The following is a 21,355-nucleotide window of genomic DNA, read 5'->3' on the forward strand; positions in this document are numbered from 1 at the left end:
CACATTCATCTTCTGCACATCTATCACTCCAGTGTTTAATTGCTAAATTGTAATTATTTTGCCACTATAGCCTATTTATTGCCTTACCTCTCTTATCTTACCTCATTTGCACACACTGTAAATATACTTTGCTATTGTGTTATTGACTGTATGTTTGTTTATTCCAGGTGTAACTCTGTGTTGTTGTTTGTGTCGCACTGCTATGCTTTATCTTGGCCAGGTCACCGTTGTAAATGAGAAGGTGTTCTCAACTGGCCTACCTGGTTAAATAAAGGTGAAATAAATAAAATGTGAAAAAACGTAACTAAATGATGGGGATTAATGATACATTTACCAGGCCTACTTGTGACACGTAATGTGGAATTTACAAAAAATAAACAATCAAAGGGCAAATAATTCACACAATGGATGCGCAAGAATTGGAGGGAGACAGCTGAGCGCATTCTGGACAGCTGAGTGTATGCATTCTGGATAGAGATTTGCCAAATCTTAGCTACACACCCCTCCCGTTCTTGTCTCAACATTTTAAATCATACTCAAGACACATTATCTGCACACATATTTTAGATGCTTTTCACTGACAGCCGCAACTCAATACTCAGCTAGGCCTTTTGCCATGTGTGCTGTCAAATTGCCGATTGCCGGCTTCCCAAATAGGCAATAATGATTCTCTATGGCTAAGTCATGCTCTCTGGTGAAGTATTTTGAATAATTTTATTTCGACTGAAGTAATTATATAACTTTGGAAAAACATCAATTTACTTTAGGGCAAGCCAGCATCCGAACAGTGTGCTGTGCACCCGCCAACTTTCCTTTCCAATTCACAAGTGGCTGAAATCAGAAATCTGTATGTAATGCCGAAATGCTCATATCTCTGCCCTAACAATGGGAGTAGTTGTCCCAAAGGCGGGAAGGCAGGCGACAAGCTTAGGGCTGCATATTAAGCCCGTGGAAAGGCATTGGGCGTATTCTGGACAAATGTTGGTGTGAGTGAGCCCTCTCACTTCACCTCTACCTCTCTGCTGAAACTATCTCACCTGAGAAAGCAGAAAGCATCTGAGTGAGTGAAACAGGGCCCCTCTGTCTGGTGATGAGAATATTATATTTATTCTTTTTCATTTGTTTCTGCGTGCTGCCTGGAGTGTGAATAAGAATGAAAGCTGTTTTCAAGGCAGACGTCTTTTAACACAGTTGTGAAAGCAGTGTCAACCGGCTTTCCTAAAAGCGCCTTATTAAACCAGATCAGTAGATTATGCCATTTTTCCTGCTTCATTGTTTACAATACTGACCAAGCTCCCTTGGTCTGAATCTTACACACTATTAAAATGACTGTCATCCCAATAGGGGCTGGGTTTACAGATTAATTAAAGGGATAGTTCACCCAAATTCAAAACATTTCATATGTTTTTCCTTACCCTTTAAGAAGAGACAGCAATCCATGATTTGGTTTTGTTTACCTGGCTGCTCTCATCAAATGCTAACTTTGGTTTTTAGACTAAAATGCTGAAGGTGACGGAAACTAAAGGTGACAAAACCAAAACATTGATTTGTCCAAAGACTACTTACAGAGTAAGGTAACCAATATGTCATTTTTTTGTAATTTCCTGTCAAGTATCAACAATATTTTCCTGTAGTCAACTCATCTTACTTTTGGTAACAATTTCATATGGGAAACACTGACTATTTTCACAGCAGATACTTTAACTTCAATATAATCTGTACTGAATAGCATTCCTGTACTAAAAAAACACAAAAAAACAACCAAGGCCTAAAAACCAACCAGTGCCACCCAAAACTAGGAGTCTCTCTTGGGATTTCCCCTGCCCACACCTATCTATCCCTGTTGTCCATCCATCTTTCACTAACTATCCATGGTATCCCCCATACTTCCTGTCCTTCATTATCTTTCCCTCTCTCACACATGCGGTTTCTCTTCCATCCTCAACTGGCGATTCCTGTCACCGGCCTATTCACATCTCTCCCTGTCAGTCCCTGATTACATACCTCACTAATTAGCATCTGTCTCCTCTCTAACACACACAAACACACACACAATGTGAGGGGTTGTGGGAAATATCAAGCCAGCCTGCGTCAAGCATTTCATGGATAAACACTAATGATGTCAACAAAGACACACACAGGCACTGTGTTTCTGCCCCTTGTGTTGGGATCAGTAGACAGGGTAAACTGCTGTGAAACCAACATGGTCTCATTAGAATGTCAAAATAGTCATATCTAACCATTACGTAGTAATATGTCACCTAAACTGACATATTACTTACATGTTACTTATAGTAACCAGGTTTCCATCCAACCATTTCATGCGGATTAATTACCTAATGCAAAAAAAAACAGCAATTTTGGCTGTAAAATTTCCCAAATGTCGACAAAACAAAATACTCTAGGCAAGTTACGATAATTTTTTTGTCGGTGAAATAGATAGTCATAATTGCGGTTGAAGCGCATCATGTCGAATTAAACTTGGAGTCACGAGATGATATATTACGTTCTACCACAACCACAATGTGGAAAAGCATTTAAAGGCAGATGAAACAAGTTATGATGAACTTCATAACTTATTTCATGAGTTTATAACTTATGGTGGTTAAGTGCACAGTGATAAGCTTCATGCAAAATTCCATCGGTAGAGTAAAATGGGATGGAAACACATTGAACTTCTGTTTTTTATTCGGTACACAGAAACTTTAAGCGCAAAAGTGCTTTCATGTGCACTACGTCATCACACAACTTTTTATCAGCAAAAAGTCTGTTTGATGGAAACATGCCTCTGGTGGGCAAAAGCACATATAATTTCTTATGGACTTTAGAACATTCGCATGAAAAGCTGTCGCCAATTGTATGGAAACCTAGCTACTGATCATCTTTATACCTTATAGTGACATATTCATTATATTTTACTTAGTGACATATTATTTACAGTGCCTTGCAAAAGTATTCAGACCTCTTGGATTTCTTCACATTTTATTGTGTTTCAAAGCGAGATTTAAATGGTTTAATTGCCATTTTTTGTCAACAATCAACACAAAATAGGTCAAAGTGGATTTTTATTTTTTTTTACTAAAATGTTGTTGTTGCATAAGTATTCAGCCCCTTTGTTTAGGCAAGCCTAAATTAGTTCCAGAATAAAATTTGGCTTAACGAATCACATAATAAGTTGGACTCACTGTGTGAAATAATAGAAGAACATGTGATTTTCGAATGACTAACCCTTCCTCTGTCCCCCATAGATAGAACATCTGTAAGGTCCCTCAGTCAAGTATTGAATTTCAAGCACAGATTTAACTACAGATTCTGAAGCCTCATAAAGAAGGGCAGTGATTGGTAGATAGGTAACAATAGCAAATCAGACACAGAATATCTCTTTAAGCATGGCCAAGTTAATAATTTTGCTGTGGGTTGTTTGGGTCTATGGGACCTATTGTCAATGTTTACTAAAAGAACAATTATACAATTCATAATTTTTTCAACCTGAGACTCATTGGCCTTGGCTCATTTTCTGTGAAGAACATGTAAAAGAACACATTTTCATTGAGGGCACACTGTGCACCCCCCTACACATTTACATTACATATGTCGTGTTCGGGTCCACTGGTCCCGAGGGTAATAAAAGTGTGGGAAAGTGTGTGTGTGTAGGTGAAAACAAGTAAAAATTAAACAAAAAGGTTTGCTGTGTGCCTTCAGTCTGTCTTCCTCCTCTCTGGGCTTGCTGTTTCAACATAGCACCAATAACCTGTCTGTCTCCCTGCCTGTCTGCCTATCTCCCGCTTTTCTCGCACTCTTTACCCTTTGTAGTGTGTGAACCTGCACAATGTTATTACAATACATTATTTGTATGACAATACATTACACTTTTTTACTTCGCACAAGCTGGGACTGCAGCTCCTCAAGAGGAAGCTGACGATGGCAGGAACAGTACGAAAAAACAAGCCAGAGCTCCCACCTCAGCTGTTGAATACCGCTAAGTTTGTGTTCATGGCTGACACGTCCCTAGCGTCCTACGTGCCAAAGAAAGGCAAAAATGTGATACTCATGAGTACGTTGCATAGGGATGGGAGAATCTGTAGCCAGGAAGATCAAAAACCAGAAATCATAATGGATTACAATGCCACAAAAGGAGAGGTGGACAATTTAGACAAGCTGGTGACTGGCAACAGCTGCAAAATAAGAACCCCACGCTGGCCACTTGTGATATTCTTCAACATCTTGGACATCTCGGCATACAATGCGTTTGTCATCTGGATGGCGTTGAACCCAGATTGGAACAGAGGGAAGTTCCAGAGGAGATAGCTCTTTCTAGTGGAGCTGGGCAAGGTATTGGTAAGACCTCAAATCCAGAGGCAACATATCCCAAGGACCCCAGTTTTTGCAGCCATCGTGAGGAGGATTCAGCAGGAGGATGCTGGTGCCACATCCGCCCGACGCACAGAACCAACAACTTCAATACCAGAAGTAAGTGTGAGCGATGTTTTTGCATGTGTGTGTGTCTAACTCTCCTACCTTGGCCTGCTGTAACTATACATGTGAGTGAGTGAGATGTTAATGAAATTCCTGAACTAAGTGTTTTCATCATTCTGGATTGCAGCCGGTAGCAACAAGAAGTGTGTGAACCCATGAAGGACAGGAAGACACAGTACACATGCATCAAGTGCAAGAAACAAGTTTGCAACACACACACAGTAAAACTCTGTCCTTCATGTGGTGTGTAGACCAGCTTAATTTGTGTTCAATGGGGCTCATTTATCATTTCCATAAAATACTTTATGTAAAATTTGTCCTTCCGATTTGTTCAGTTCAAAGCAATAAACATTAATAGTGATGAAAACCTTGTTTCATTTATATTTGTTCAAGATAAACATGATTTAATCCACACATGTCTTGATATTTTTTTTACTATTAGCACTTTTATTTATAAATGTGATCTAGATGAGGTAAATAGCAAATATGAACCATGTATTTTGTCTATATTGCTCGTAATTGATATAAGCCAACATCTAAGTATTAAGTATTTTTACGTAAATTGTTACGGCTGTAATGTTTTAAAAACCCAGTAATGTTGTGGGTCCATCAGACCCGCAAACATTGGGTGAATAACAAAAACATGAACACCACACAAGGGTTAAATCACCAAGACACATCAAAGATACAGTCGTTCTTCTGAACTGAGCTGCAGGACAGGAATTAAACTGCTTAGGGGATGTTACCATGAGGCAATTGGTGATTTTAAAACATTCAATGACTGTGATGGGAGAAAACTGAGGATGGATCAACAATATATTCTCTCGTTCTCTCTTTCTTTCTCTCTCTCGGAGAACCTGAGCCCTAGGACCATACGTCACGGCAAACCGGGCATGATGACTCCTTGCTGTCCCCAGTCCGCCTGGCCTTGCTGCTATTCCAGTTTCAGCTGTTCTGCCTGCGGTTATGGAACCCCTACCTGTCCCAGACCTGCTGTTTTCAACTCTTAATGATAGGCTATGAAAAGCCAACTGATATTTATTCCTGATTATTATTTGACCATGCTTGTCATTTATGAACATTTTGAAAATCTTGGCTCTCTCTAATTCTCTCCTTCTCTCTTTCTTTCTCTCTCTCGGAGGACCTGAGCCCTAGGACCATACGTCACGGCAAACCGGGCATGATGACTCCTTGCTGTCCCCAGTCCACCTGGCCTTGCTGCTATTCCAGTTTCAGCTGTTCTGCCTGCGGTTATGGAACCCCTACCTGTCCCAGACCTGCTGTTTTCAACTCTTAATGATCGGCTATGAAAAGCCAACTGATATTTATTCCTGATTATTATTTGACCATGCTTGTCATTTATGAACATTTTGAAAATCTTGGCTCTCTCTAATTCTCTCTTTCTTTCTCTCTCTCGGAGGACCTGAGCCCTAGGACCATACGTCAGGACTACCGGGCATGATGACTCCTTGCTGTCCCCAGTCCACCTGGCCTTGCTGCTATTCCAGTTTCAACTGTTCTGCCTGCGGTTATGGAACCGCCACCTGTCCCAGACCTGCTATTTTCAACTCTTAATGATCGGCTATGAAAAGCCAACTGAAAATTATTCATGATTATTATTTGACCATGCTTGTCACTTATGAATATTTTGAACATCTTGGCATAGTTCTGTTATAATCTCCACCCGGCACAGCCAGAAGAGGACTGGCCACCCCTCATAGCCTGGTTCCTCTCTAGGTTTCTTCCTAGGTTTTGGCCTTTCTAGGGAGTTTTTCCTAGCCACCGTGCTTCTACACCTGCATTGCTTGCTGTTTGGGGTTTTAGGCTGGGTTTCTGTACAGCACTTCGAGATATTAGCTGATGTACGAAGGGCTATATAAAATAAACTTGATTTGATGATTTGATTTGATTTATTGTAGTTACTCCACAATAATGACCTAAATGACAGAGTGAAAAGAAGAATACAAATATACAGAATAACAATATTCCAAAACATGCATCTTGTATGCAACCAGGTACTAAAGTAATACTGAAGAAACAAAAACACAGCAAAGGAATACACTTTTTGGCTTAATGCAAAGCCTTGTTTGGGACAAATCCAACACAACACATCACTGAGTAACTGCCTCCTTATTTTCAAGCATGGTGGTGCCTGCATCATGGTATGGGTATGCTTGTTATCTGCAATTACTGGGGAGTTTTTAGGATCAAAATAAACGGGATGAACCTAAGCACAGGCAAAATCCTAGAGAAAAACCTGCTTCAGTCTGCTTTACACCAGAGACTGGGAGAGGAATTCACCTTTCAGTAGGACAATAAACTACAACACAAGGCCAAATCTACACTGGAGTTTCTTACCAAGAAGACAGTGAATGTTCCTGAGTGGCCAAGTTACAGTTTTGACTTAAATCTGCTTGAAAATCTATGTCAAGACTTGAAAATTGCTGTCTATCCATGATCCCCAACATATTGACAGAGCTTAAATAATTTTGAAAAGAATAATGGGCAAATATTACACAATCCAGTTGTTCAAAGCTCTTATAGACACCCAAGAAGACTCACAGCTGTAATCAATGCCAAAGCTGTTTCTAACATCTATTGACTCAGGGAACTGAATACTTATGCAACTATATTTTAGTTATTTAATTTCTATTAATCTTCTTCCACTGTCTCTTTGTCTTTTTGTGTAGATTGTTGACCAAAAAAATTACAATTAAATACATTTTGATCTTATTTTCTAACACAACAGAAAATATCACTATATAGTGATATATTAGTTATAGGTCACATAGCATAGTTAGGGTCAGAGACAAGTTTAATGGTTAGGATTAAGATTCCACAATGTGTTCCGGATAGGAAAAAGGAAAGAGACCATGTAGACTTCATCCACCCAGACCCACCTTGAAGATGTCTGCTTCTGTAATGGTCCTTCGGTTTGGTGGGATGGGCTCTGGCGTTGCCATCACACTTTGGTTGCTCATATCTGTGATACACAATGTAAAGAACTATTAATGTTGTTCAGTTCACTCTTATGGTTAAATTAACAATGCTATAATTCATCCCCCATCTCCCCATGCAATCAAATGTCAGCAGTTTAAAGTCCCACTTAATCTAGAAATATTACTGTGGCTAAATACTTTCTCTGCAACTTGGAGAGAGGGTGAGAAGCTGTTCCCAAAACAGAAAGGGATAGTGTGTGTGTGTGAGAGAGAGAGAGAGAGAGAGAGAGAGAGAGAGAGAGAGCAGTGTGAGAGAGCAGTGTGAGAGAGAGAGAGCAGTGTGTGAGAGAGAGAGCAGTGTGAGAGAGGAGCAGTGAGAGAGTTAAAGAGGAACAGTGATAGTGAGATGGGAGAAAAAGAGTGAAAGAGAAAGGAAATTGTGTGTGAGATAGAGAGAAACAGAGAGCGTGGGACACAGGGATGTCTTTCATGCCCTCCCTTGGAAAACGCGAGACAGCGAAGCCCCGATTGCCACTGCTGTGCCATGCGTCCTGGCCAAGAACAGACTAATGCGCTGTCTGGCGCCCTGCCTGGGGCCTTGTTAATCCGATACCCAGCTCTGCATCATTCCCCCCGCTCATTAAAACTGTACCCGCACGCATGCCCCTTCTCTGCCAGCCTCGCCGACCCCTGAACCCCACACTCAGCCTCACCAACCGCTCAATCACACACACAGCAGTGCCCATGATGGACCGCTTAGCTACTGGTGACTGGCACTCAGTTTAATGTGTGATTGGACTCTATAGGAAATGTGGATGTGAGGGCATTCTGTATGTACCTGCATGTGCGTTGGTATGTAGTTGCATCTGTACACTTGGAAGCTTCAGGACGTACACTATACAAAGCAGGACACAAAGCAGGGTACCCAATAAGACGATATATCGATAGCCTACTGTAATACAGGTTGAAAACTTCCAGCTCCAGCCCCCTGTCAGGTGTATTGTAGCTGTACTGTCAAGGTGGGCAGCGCCAGTCTCTCACCTGGTGGAGGTGCCAGGAATGGGCCGCCCTGTGTCCACCAGCACGCACCAGCAGTACCCGGTGGACGGGTGACACTGGACAGGCTTGTAGAGTCCCCCTTGGGCACAGTCGGGCACGAACACCGCCTCGTTCTTGTGCTGCCGCGCTTCCTCCTGGGCCGACTGCTGCTCCTGGTCACATGACGAGGCTGAGGGGTCAGGGGTAAGAGGATGAGCAGCGAGAACAGATCAGAACATCTCAAGTCAGCGCAGTGAAGATGGTCCACCTTGGTATATAGACACCCACACACAGTACACCTGGAGAAGATGCATTTAACTTCTTATGGCTTGGGGGCAGTATTTCGACGTCTGGATGAGAAGCGTGACCAAAGTAAACTGCCTGTTACTCAGGCCCAGAAGCTAGGCTATGCATATAATTGGTAGATCTGGATAGAAAACACTCTAAAGTTTCCAAAACTGTTAAAATAATGTCTGTGAGTATAACAGAACTGATATAGCAGGTGAAGACCTGAGGAAAAGCCATCCAAGAAGTGGGATTTTTTTATGTAGAGTATCTAATGGATTAGGACCCACATTGCAGTTCCTATGGCTTCCACTAGATGTCAACAGTCTTTAGACATTGTCTCAGGCTTGTTTTCTGAAAAATGAAAAATAAACTAGAACAGAATAGTGCAAAGCCATTCTTGTCTCGAACAGTCAATTTGGCAAGGGTTACAAACCAAAATCAAACGAAAGTCTTCTTTTTTTATATGACGATTGAGTTTATTATGCCTGTTGTTTCTACATTGAACACTGCATGGGGATGAATTATGGCCAAGACATCTGTTTGGGGAGTAGGCTTAAGGATTCTTATGAAAATACGCTCTTTGTCTTCATCAAACTAATATATTTTTCCATATTTTCAGTGTGGAACCTGTCTATGTTTAGGGGGGTAATAGTTTAGGCTAACCAATTCTAAATGCCACTAGCAGTTCGTAATGTCGTCACCAGCGTTAGTTACCACAAACACAAAGTCATAAACCCTGCCTGTTTCTACAAGTTTGCTTCTTAACTTCACTAGGGTAGGGGACAGCATTCGGAATTTTGGATGAAAAGCGTTCCCAAATTAAACTGCCTGCCACTCAGGCCCAGAAGCTAGGATATGCATATTATTAGTAGATTTGGATAGAAAACACTCTGAGGTTTCTGAAACTGTTTCAATGATGTCTGTGAGTATAACAGAATTCATATGGCAGGCAAAAACCTAAGAAAAATCCAACCAGGAAGTGGGAAATCTGAGGTTTGTAGGTTTTCAAGTCTTTGCCTATCCAATATACTGTGTCTATGGGGTCAGATTACACTTCCTACGGCTTCCAATAGATGTCAACAGTCTTTAAAACTTTGTTTCAGGCTTCTACTATGAAGGGGGAGCGAATAAGAGCTGTTTGAACCAGTGGTCAGGCAGAAAGCCTTGAGTTTAGTCACGTGCACGGCCGTGAGCACGAGCTCCGTTCCTATTCATTTCTAAAGACAAAGGAAATGTCCGGTTGGAATATTATTGAAGATTTATGATAAAAACATCCTAAAGATTGATTCTATACATCGTTTGACATGTTTCTACAAACTGTAATATAACTTTTTTGACTTTTCGTCTAGACTTTGTCTTGTGTCTTGTGTATTTTGGATTAATGGACTAAACGCGCGAACAAAAAGGAGGTATTTGGACATAAATGATGGACATTATCGAACAAAACAAACATTTGTTGTCTAACATGGAGACCTGGGAGTGCAATCAGATGAAGATCATCAAATGTAAGTGATTCATTTTAACTCTATTTCTGACTTTTGTGACACCTCTCCTTGGTAGGAAAATGGCTCTATGGTTTTCTGTGGCTAGGCATTGACCTAACATAATCATATGGTGTGCTTTCGCAGTAAAGCCTTTTTGAAATCGGACACTGTGGTTGGATTTACAAGAAGTGTATCTTTAAAATGGTGTATAATACTTGTATGTTTGAGGAATTTTAATCATGGGATTTCTGTTGTTTTGAATTTGGCGCCCTTCAATTTCACTGGCTGTTGTCGAGGTGGGACGCTACCGTCCCACTTGTACCAGAGAGGTTCAAATCAGATTTTAAACCTAACCCTGACCTGAACCACACTGTTAGCCTTATGCCTAACCTTAAATAAAGACCAAAAAGCACATTTTTGTTTTCATGCATTTTTACGATATAGACAATTTTGACTTTGTGAAAATTTTGACTAGTACCAGTACCCTAAACGACTAATGATAAATATTCCAAATCTACAGTGCATTGTTGGTAACACATATATCCATAAGTCAGTCAACCAGTCCATTTAGAATTTGTGATAAAATTGTCATCATTTGGCAAGGAACATAGCTTGTGTTTCCCATCCGTTAGATACGTTTTTATAGGCATTTATTTCTGTAGGCATACACAGCACGTGTGTGTAGAGGGAGCAGTCGGTACACAATTGAGTGAGTAGTGAGACATGGAGGGGAAAGGGAATGTAGTGAGCAGAACTGTGTGATTGTTATTGTTTTGTTGTGTCCCTGAAATGCACATGTACAAATGGAACACTAGAATCAAAGCAAATTAACGTTGTCTTCAAGACAAATAGTTTTACAGTATTAGAAAAAAAAATCTCTGGTTAAAGATCGAGTTTTGAGGTCAGTTCTAGTACTCGAGTACTTGATTACTCATGCCCATCCCTACATTGTTCCTGTACCTAAGAAAGCAAAGGTAACTAAACTAAATTACTAATCGCCCCGTAGCACACACTTCTGTCATCATGAAGAGCTTTGAGAGGCTAGTTAAGGATAGGGATCATATCACCTGCACCTTACCCAACAACCTAGACCCACTACAATTAGCAAAACGCCCCAACAGATCCACGGATGATGCAATCACCATTGTACTGTACACTGCCCTATCCCATCTGGACAAGAGGAATACCTATGTAAGTATTCTGTTTATTGACTACAGTGCAGCCTTCAACACCATAGTTTCCTCCAAGCTCATCACTAACCTTGGGGCCCTAGGTCGGAACGCCACCCTGTGCTACTGGGTCCTGGACTTCCTGACAGGTCGACCCCAGGTGGTGAAGGGAGGCTACAACACCTCCGCTATGCTGATCCTTAACACGGGGGCCCCACAAGGGTGTGTGCTCAGCCCCCTCCTGTACTGCCTGTTCACCCATGACTGCTTGGCCACGCATGTCTCCAACACAATCATCAAGTCTGCAGACGACAACAGTGGTAAGCCTGATTACCAACAAGGATGAGACAGCCTAAAGGGAGGAGGTGAGGGCCCTGTCAGAGTGGTGCCAAGAAAATAACCTCTCCCTGAACATCAACAAAACAAAGGAGCTGAACCTGGACTTCAGGAGACAGCAGAGGGCGCACACCCCCATCCACATCAACAAGGTCTCAGTGGATGGGGTGAAAAGCTTCAAGTTCCTCGGTGTGCACATCACTGACATCCTGAAATGGTCCATCCACACAGACAGTGCGGTGAAGACGGCGCAACAGAGCCACTTCAACCTCAGGAGGCTGAAGAAATTTGGCTTGCCAACTTAAGCCCTCACAAACATCTACAAATGCAACATTGACATCATCCTGTCAGGCTGTATCACCACCTGGTACTGCACTTGCAGCATCCGGAACCGAAAGGCTCTCCAGACTCTGACATTGCTCATCTAATATTTCTTAATTTTGGTGATTTACGTGTATTGTTTTGTATTGTTAGGTATTACTGCACTCAAAATGCTAGGAACACAAGCATTTTGCTACACCCGCGATAACATCTGCAAAATATGTGTATGTGACCAATACAATTTTATTTGATTTCGATTTTTATTTTAAAGAGAGGAAAAGAAGCAACGGAGGAGGAGGAGTGTTCGGAGACAGTGTGTGCAGACTGCTTTATCAGCCCCCCACCGCACTGTTTACCGGCATTAAAGGGCTAATGACTGAACAGAGGTCCCTGTGCTCAAGTTAAGTAAATATTTACACACACACACACACACACACTTTCCCAGAGAGACATCTACTGTATCTAAAGCAACTAGCTTTTATGTCTGCTTATTTTTCCTTAAACATTCCCAAACACAGTAGTAGGGACTTACTTTGGCCCCACCGAAGAAAGATATCTCTCCAGGAGTCCCACCAGAAATCAATCAGTTCACTCCCTGTAGCCGAATTGTCCCTATGCCACACAGCTCTCCAGCAAAGCTTTAAAGCATTACACTTCTATGCCAACACATTTTTTAAAAGAGCTCCTCTGGGCCATTGGGGCTTTCAACACTTCTTTCTTTCCTCTACTTCTTCTTTGTGGCTTCCCTCTGGGCTCGGAATCAACAGCAGGATAATGCATATCCCCTTTGTCTTTGTTTGTTTTCATTTTACAAGAGCTTTAGCCACACAAAATACCCTAAATACCTCCTTTGCTCTCTTAACTCTCTCTTCCTCTGTCTCTCTTTACTATTTTTCTCTCTGTGTGTCTCTCTTTTGATAATTTTTTAATAGATAGAAATCCAATACCCCACAAGGAGCACATGGGAGTTCATTGGGTAATCAAAACCATCAACACTGCGTTTGCAACGTTTTCATTGGTCGAAAATCAAGACTGAGTGATTCACACACACATGCATGCATGCACATGCGCACACACACACGTATCATGACATAGACACCAAAAATAACATTGTTCCATACAGAAAGCAGTCATTTTCCCCAAATGAGTAGGTCGGAATAAATAAAACGCCATTGATCCATGCAATGAGATCAATCTGTGTGTTAGAGGATAGATTAAGCCAGGGGAATGGAGAGGATACTGCAATGTGCTGACAATTACAGGCACATGGCAAAAGAAAAAAGACAGAGACAGAGCTCAAAACCATCATCAATTGCGAATGCAGCATACTCATCACGTATACTAATATCATATAGATTGCTGTATCCCATTCATTACTCTCATAAAATACTTCATCATAATGAAAGTCTTTCTTCTACTAAGATATTCTCACAAAACTCTCTTGCTATTTTTAAAATAAACTAAAGAGCAAGAGCTTCATCAATTCAGTTCACAATGCAATCTCAAAAAACAATCATTGGATAGGTAGAAATGCCTCTTGAACTCACATTGTGTTCTGGTCCTGTTGTTCTGCCGGCTGCGGACCTGCTCTGTCCAGAGGGTGGGGTACTGAGAAATGATGTCTGAAAGAAGATTACAGAATTGATTAAAGAATATTCAATCAAACACACATTATCCATCACAAGGTTTTTTTTTGTTGGTCAGGACAGAACTACAGATCTTTACCTTGTCAGCTCAGGGAATTGATCTTGCAACCTTTCAGTTACTAGTCCAATGCTCTAACCACCGCTCCCAGTTTACTGGTGAGGCAGAAACTATCCTGACCCTTTTCGAATACTGAAGAAATGTCCTTTCTTGTATTGTTGAGGTGAAAACAAGGTTACTAATTTATTACTTTTATCAAATCAAATTTTATTGTTCACATACACATGGTTAGCAGATGTTAACGCGAGTTAACGAAACGCTTGTGCTTCTAGTTCTGACAGTGCAGTAATATCTAACAATTCCCCAACAACTACCTAGGCAAGGTGCAGTAGATGGTATAAAATACAGTATATACATGTGATATGAGTAATGTAAGATACGTAAACAGTATTAAAGTGGCATTATTTGAAGTGCCCAACCAATTTAGATTTGTGATTACTTGAAGGTAAGGAAGGAAGGAAGGATGCATTTCTGAACTAATCGAACAGAGCCCAGAAAGGTAGAAGAAGAGCTCACCTTCCTCGTCTGTCGGGGAATTCGGCTCCCCCACTAGGCCGGCTGACTCATCTGCGTTTAGAATGGAAAAGATTTGCAAGGAAACTACAATTGAGAGTGTACGCTAGATTTTTACAACACTAAATCAACCATTACATATTTGCACATTGCCCGGCCAAGAGAGGTAGAGAGAGAGGGAGACTAGAGGATTGAAAGAGTGAGAGGGGTGATAGAGGAGAAGAGGCGCACTCAAGGTGTCAGTGGATATACAGTACATATAGTGGTCATAGTTGGACATCAAGATTGCAGAGCTTTCATAATCATCATCATCATCATTAAAAAGTGTTTAAAAAAAACTCCAGTTAGTGGCTATTCAAAGACACATAATACCAATACCTAACTTCAGACACCCACACCATCCCCTTTTATCAATGGAAAATGTATGGGAAAGTTACATATGTATATAGTACATCTCAAGCTAGGATGCAGCCCTACATACAGTATACTTATTTAGGACCTAACCCAAAGTTAATGAGAAGGGATGTGAACGTTGCTAAAGGCTGACACTACTCTGCGGTATACACTTCTCCATCCCTCTGTGGATCTGCATGTGGGGAATGCATGAGTTTGTGTGCGTGCATGCGTGTGTACGTTCATGTGCGTACGTGCATGTGTGTACCGCCAGCTGAAGAGAGGAGAAAGGAGAGGAGAAGGCGTGCAAGGCCCAACCAGAGAAATATGCAACATCCAGGCGCACACATGTTCCAGATGAATCAATTAACAAGAGGGTTAGGATTGGTGTTCGTTTAGGCTCTGTTTGTTTGTTTGATTTTGAGGGGGGGTGGAAGGGAGGTGGGAAGGGAGGGCTGGGAAAGGGGGCTAGTTGGGTTCTGGCTCGTTAGTGTAAAGCGCAGGTGTGGGTAACTTCACAGCAGGTCACAAAGGAGGGCTCAACCACTGTAGGGACTGAATGGGGACACAGACTTATGGGAACTGGAGAGATTGAAGAATGTTCCATCGTATGTTAATTCAATGGACAATAAAGCTTTTGGGATTGAATTCACTTGAACCCTGTCAGCCTTCAGTTAAAAATGAATTCAGAAATGCACAGGAAGTCATAGCACTACCCAGGAAATGAGATTCTAAAAAGGAAGTCATATTTATGACTTGGATTTAACATAAACCTCTAATAAACATTATTTTGTAAGGTTTTTATGGCTGTAATTCCTTTTTTCGTGTGCAGTAGGAAAATCACATGCCATTTGTTGTTACACAGCATTAGTTACTGTCAGTCTTCAGTGACCAATTATTTCAGAATGTGCATGAAATATGTATGAATGCAGTTAAAAACTAGATTTTTCTGTGTTTTATACTGAACAAAAATATAAACGCAACATGTAAAGTGTTTCATGAGCTGAAATAAAAGATCCTAGTAATTTTCCATATGCCCAAAAAGTGTATTTCTCTCACGTTGTGCACAAATGTGTTTACATCCCTGTTAGTGAGCATTTCTCCTTTGCCAAGATAATCCATCCACCTGACAGGTGTGGGATATCAAGAAGCTGATTAAAGAGCGGGATCATTACACAAGTGCACCTCGTGCTGGGGACCAGAAAAGGACACTCTAAAATGTGCAATTTTGTCACAAAACACAATGCCACGGATGTCTCAAGTTTGGAGGGAGAGTGCAATTGGCATGCTGACTGCAGGAATGTCCACCAAAGCTGTTGCCAGATAATTTAACATTAATTTCTCTACCATAAGCCACCTCCATCGTCATTTTAGAGAATTTGTCCAACTGGCCTCACAACCACAGACCACGTGTGTGGTGTTGTGTGGGTCAGCGGTTTGCTGATGTCAACGTTGTGAACAGAGTGCCCCATGGTGGTGGTGGCTTTATGGTATGAGTAGGCATAAGCTGAACACAATTGCATTTTTTCAATTGCAATTTGAATGCACAGAGATAACATGATGAGATCCTGAGGGCCGTTGTCGTGCCATTCATCATATCACCTCAAGTTTCAGCATGATAATTCACGACCCCATGTCGCAAGGATCTGTACACAATTCCTGGAAGCTGAAAATCTCCCAGCAACAAGTCTCTCACCAGACATGTCACCCATTGAGCATGTTTGGGATGCTCTGGATCGACGCGTATGACAGCGTGTTCCAGTTCCCGCCAATATCCAGCCACATCGCACAGCCATTGAAGAGGAGTGGGACAACATTCCACAGGCCACAGTCAACAGCCTGATCAACACTGTGTGAAGGAGATGTGTCGTGCTGCATGATACCAATGGTTGTCACACCAGATACTGACTGGTTTTCTAATCCATGTCCCTACCTTTTATTAAAGGTATATGTGACCAACATATATTAGGGCCTAATGAATTTATTTCAATTGACTGATTTCCTTATATGAACTGTAACTTAGTAAAATCTTAGAAATTGTTGCCTTTTGCATTTATATTTTTGTTCAGTCTAGTTAACAGACCAATAAGAAAGAGAGATCCAAACCTCTCTGCAAATTGCTCGTTTTCCACTTTCCCACCGCCAGACAGTCCTAGCTAAGTTCTTGCTTGAGATATCGCTCTTTGTTAATAAGCTATTTCTGTTTATTTCTTACCTTTTTAATCTAAAACAATCACAGTAAGGTACTTAATTGTTACCCAGATGTTATTTGAGATAAAAACAGCTGCACTGGACCTTTAAGTTAAGTCCTCAAGTCCCATGATAAATGTGGACCGTGTTAATTATGGAAGATATATGGTTCCCACTTTGATGTTTGTTTCTAATAATAGACAGTTGATGAGGCTGTCTAAGGAGGCGTAGAAATCGATGGATCTCTTGCCGAATCAAAATATTGACGCAATCAAAGCTATTTTCAGTGTCGGGATACCACAAATCTATGGTTTATTCTGGTTTCAACCATCCTGTTTATCCAACCAAATCAAGCTGAACTATACTAACGCCCTAAATGGCACCCTATTCCTTATGTAGTACACTACTTTTGACCAAAAGTAGTGCACTACATAGAGAAAATGGTGCCATTTAGGATGCACTCTCCTTCTCTGGCCTCTGCATTTGCATTTTCTCTGACTCTAATAACAGTTGACCTACAGTATGCGTAATGACTTGGCTGGGCTCAAATAACCTTCATGCTCACACAGCAAAGAATATCACGACACCGGGTTCTGGAATCAATCGGAAACCTCCCCCCAAATAACAACATCCTTCACAGGATTCACAGGATTTCAAATCAGCATGCCCTTAAAATGAAACTCAGTTGTGAGGTAGAGAGAGAGAATCAGAGGATAAAAGAGGTAAAATGTTAGGGAGGACTGAGAAGATTCTTGTATCTGCTGTTTCTGAGGACACTGCTGCTGAAAGGAAAGAAAATAATTTGTGTTGGTGAGTTAAGTTGGTGAGTTCTGCCACTCTGAGGGCCCTTCAATATCTCTGTCTGGTTTCTGTTAAAGACAAGCAGAAATGGCAATGGGGTCTTATGCCCTTTTCACAATATTGTGCAGACTCTGAATCAAACTTTACAGGCTTGATATTTATTTCCACATTGTCTTTTTCATTATGGTTCCAGCAACTATGGTGGATGCGTAACCAGGCCAGCTCAGTACAGTTTGGTTTGGCTTGACCTGGTTTGGCTCAGTAATGTGAAAATCCCTTTAGTCTAGCTGCTGGGAGTAAACTTTATACAAGCCAAACACAGCCTCTCTTCTCTCTGGCCTAGTTACTGTGTAACAAGCTGTCTTTTATTCCAGCCCCGAGGCTGCTTTCTCGCACTCTTTCAATTGTCAAAATATTGGAAAGGCAAGCTATAACAGGTGACCATCCCGTATGATGTACATATATTACAGATTCAAACACACAGGTGCATGCACACAAGCACACACATGCACTCACACACTCCCTTAGGCACGGATGAATGCACACCCACCGATGAATGCACACCACTATAGACACACATAAAATATACCAAAAACAACAGTTTGATCATGTTATTGTCAAGGTACTAATGTACTAAGTACTTACCTGCTTTTCCAGGTTCTCTTGTGCTAGCTCTCTCATGTTTTGACCCTGAAAATGGAAAGCAGTCAGTGTTTCTTATTGGACAGGTCCAGGTAGTCACTCTCTGTTTCAGTCAGTTTTCTTCATTTTGTGCCTAATGAACATGATCCAAGAGTCCTAGTACATCAACCAGTGGCTCCTATATCCGCCATGCTTTCAATCATTGGCCTCATACTGTGACACCAACATGGACTGCAAACCCAAACCCACACCCTGAGATCTCTGTAGTTGCCTCACAACTGAAATCACACTGACTTCCAATTGAGCTCCAAAGAGGGAAATATAGGGACATGTGGCATTGGTTATTTGATTGTTTGGCAGACTCTGTTATCCAGGAACGCTCACATTCCGTACAGTTTAACTTTGTTGCTCAACTCCACTGCAGGATTTTCTGCCGGGCCTATTTACACCATGTAGCCCATGAATTGAGCAACATCCTCGGACTCCTAGGTTGCGTCCTAAATGGCACATTATTCCCTTTATACTGAATAGCCCTTATGGGCCCTGGTCAAAATAACTGTGCTCCATAGGGAAAAGAGTGAAATTTGGGATGCACACCTAACCCTCAAAGCCCAAGGTCTGCTGGATCCTGACTTTCCCATAGGGAAGGGCATTACATGGTGGTCCACACAAATATGTCTCATAATCAAAAGAATGTCAAGTTGGTTCCCTACGTAAGTGGATTGAGCAAGCATTGTCATTGTTACTCAGCCACATGGTGCTAAAGCTAAATTACAATACACATCATTACTGTAATATTTGGATATGGTTCTCCACTGTCAGCAACTGATCAATCAACAACAACATTGCGACAACATTGTAACCAAAAAGTGCCAGAAAATGAACACATACACAATTGTGCAAGTAGACACATACACAGACATGCACACACAGAATATACAGCTACAGTAACAACTAGATGGTCTCTAACAAAAAAATATATATTAAAAGGACCCAGGTTGGGAGGAGTGTACCTACCTTGGCATCGGGGCTTCTTATTGGCCACGGCTGAGCCACTGATAGGACGGCCATTGGGCGTGACACACCAACAGTAGCCTGTGTAACTATGACACTGCACCTGTAACCAACACAGCATGGCATAAGAGCTCAGCACAGGATAACATGTCAAATAGACAAGATAACGCTGAAGGAAAAGCTCCTTCACTAGAGACATTGGAGAATTTTAAAGTATACATTTACATTTACATTTAAGTCATTTAGCAGACGCTCTTATCCAGAGCGACTTACAAATTGGTGCATTCACCTTATGATATCCAGTGGAACAACCACTTTACAATAGTGCATCTAACTCTTTTAAGGGGGGGGGGTTAGAAGGATTACTTTATCCTATCCTAGGTATTCCTTAAAGAGGTGGGGTTTCAGGTGTCTCCGGAAGGTGGTGATTGACTCCGCTGACCTGGCGTCGTGAGGGAGTTTGTTCCACCATTGGGGTGCCAGAGCAGCGAACAGTTTTGACTGGGCTGAGCGGGAACTGTACTTCCTCAGAGGTAGGGAGGCGAGCAGGCCAGAGGTGGATGAACGCAGTGCCCTTGTTTGGGTGTAGGGCCTGATCAGAGCCTGAAGGTACGGAGGTGCCGTTCCCCTCACAGCTCCGTAGGCAAGCACCATGGTCTTGTAGCGGATGCGAGCTTCAACTGGAAGCCAGTGGAGAGAGCGGAGGAGCGGGGTGACGTGAGAGAACTTGGGAAAGTTGAACACCAGACGGGCTGCGGCGTTCTGGATGAGTTGTAGGGGTTTAATGGCACAGGCAGGGAGCCCAGCCAACAGCGAGTTGCAGTAATCCAGACGGGAGATGACAAGTGCCTGGATTAGGACCTGCGCCGCTTCCTGCGTGAGGCAGGGTCGTACTCTGCGAATGTTGTAGAGCATGAACCTACAGGAACGGGTCACCGCCTTGATGTTAGTTGAGAACGACAGGGTGTTGTCCAGGATCACGCCAAGGTTCTTAGCACTCTGGGAGGAGGACACAATGGAGTTGTCAACCGTGATGGCGAGATCATGGATCAACTAAGTATAGTTATTTAAAGGGATACTTTGGGATTTTGGCAATGAGGCCCTTTATCTACTTCCCCAGTCAGTTGAAGGAAGTTGCTAACTAGTGCTAGCGCAAATGCCAACTAATATTAGTGCAATGACTGGAAGTCTATGGTTTGCGCTAACGCTAATTAGCATTGGCTTGCGAAACTACCTCTAACTCCCTTCATACTGGACACAGAGACCTTATTGCCAAAATCCCGAAGTATCGCTTTAAGAGCAGGGCTGGTTTCCCAAAGGCATCTTAAGGCTAAGTTCATCGTTAGAACCTTCGTAGGAGCATCGTTATATCTCCAAACTGTTTCCCAAGACCAATGTTAATAACGTTGCACTTAAATTCTCGTAATCTAACGCCTGCCTCAGACCGCTCGTAGAACAGCTAAGTGCGTCGTTAGATACATTTTTGCCTTGCGGCGTAAATGTATACAAAGAAGATCTCCGCTAAACATAGAATCACATGGTTTACCCATCTCTCTGTGACCACCGATAACTTCATAGGGGTATCCTACGAAGCAATCTAGATCTACTTAGGGTTTTCTAAATCTAATCAGCTTCAGTTAACTTCACATTCCAGCTCCGGCTTCATCCATACTACCAAAGTGGATATTGCTCGTATAGTTACAAGCCTCTAGGAGGCTTGTAACTATGCATGCATGTCGCACATGGCTAGTCGAACGCCGAACTCTTCATTGAGACAATGATGAAAAATCTAATCCATGGGCAATCCATTGGTGCTCAACTCGTGGTTCAGTCATTTCATTCAGGGTAAGTGGAGTTAGCTGTGAGTTAGCCTGCCCCGCAGCAGGTTAGTTCTGAAGGAGTCATTGCCATAGAATGTACCTGGCTAAAAGGTGAGCCATTTTCGTATGACCGTTTATTGATACAAACAAGCAATGTATAAATAGATGATTCAAGTGGAAACTGGGAGGACTGCATTAAAATATAAACAGTAGGAAATAATATTGAA

The 21,355-nt window shown here is 41.9% G+C and overlaps 1 protein-coding gene across 3 annotated transcripts in view; it reads right to left on the minus strand.

Moving 5' to 3' along the window:
* smoc2 (SPARC related modular calcium binding 2) overlaps positions 1-21,355 on the minus strand; it is a 75,992-nt gene that overhangs the window by 25,457 nt on the left and 29,180 nt on the right. Inside the window, exons 4-10 of one of the 3 annotated variants that reach the window (XM_071379718.1) lie at positions 19,312-19,411; positions 18,298-18,342; positions 14,272-14,355; positions 13,599-13,673; positions 8,457-8,643; positions 8,254-8,310; positions 7,377-7,459 (exon numbers count right to left, since the gene is read on the minus strand). In XM_071379718.1, the coding sequence (XP_071235819.1) occupies positions 7,377-7,459; positions 8,254-8,310; positions 8,457-8,643; positions 13,599-13,673; positions 14,272-14,355; positions 18,298-18,342; positions 19,312-19,411 (631 nt within the window). The remainder of the gene's footprint in view (positions 1-7,376; positions 7,460-8,253; positions 8,311-8,456; positions 8,644-13,598; positions 13,674-14,271; positions 14,356-18,297; positions 18,343-19,311; positions 19,412-21,355) is intronic. The other 2 variants (XM_071379719.1, XM_071379720.1) reach the window with 2 other exon arrangements.

The sequence above is a fragment of the Salvelinus alpinus genome, chromosome 32 (genome assembly GCF_045679555.1).
Source record: "Salvelinus alpinus chromosome 32, SLU_Salpinus.1, whole genome shotgun sequence".
NCBI classification, from domain to species: Eukaryota; Metazoa; Chordata; class Actinopteri; order Salmoniformes; family Salmonidae; genus Salvelinus; species Salvelinus alpinus.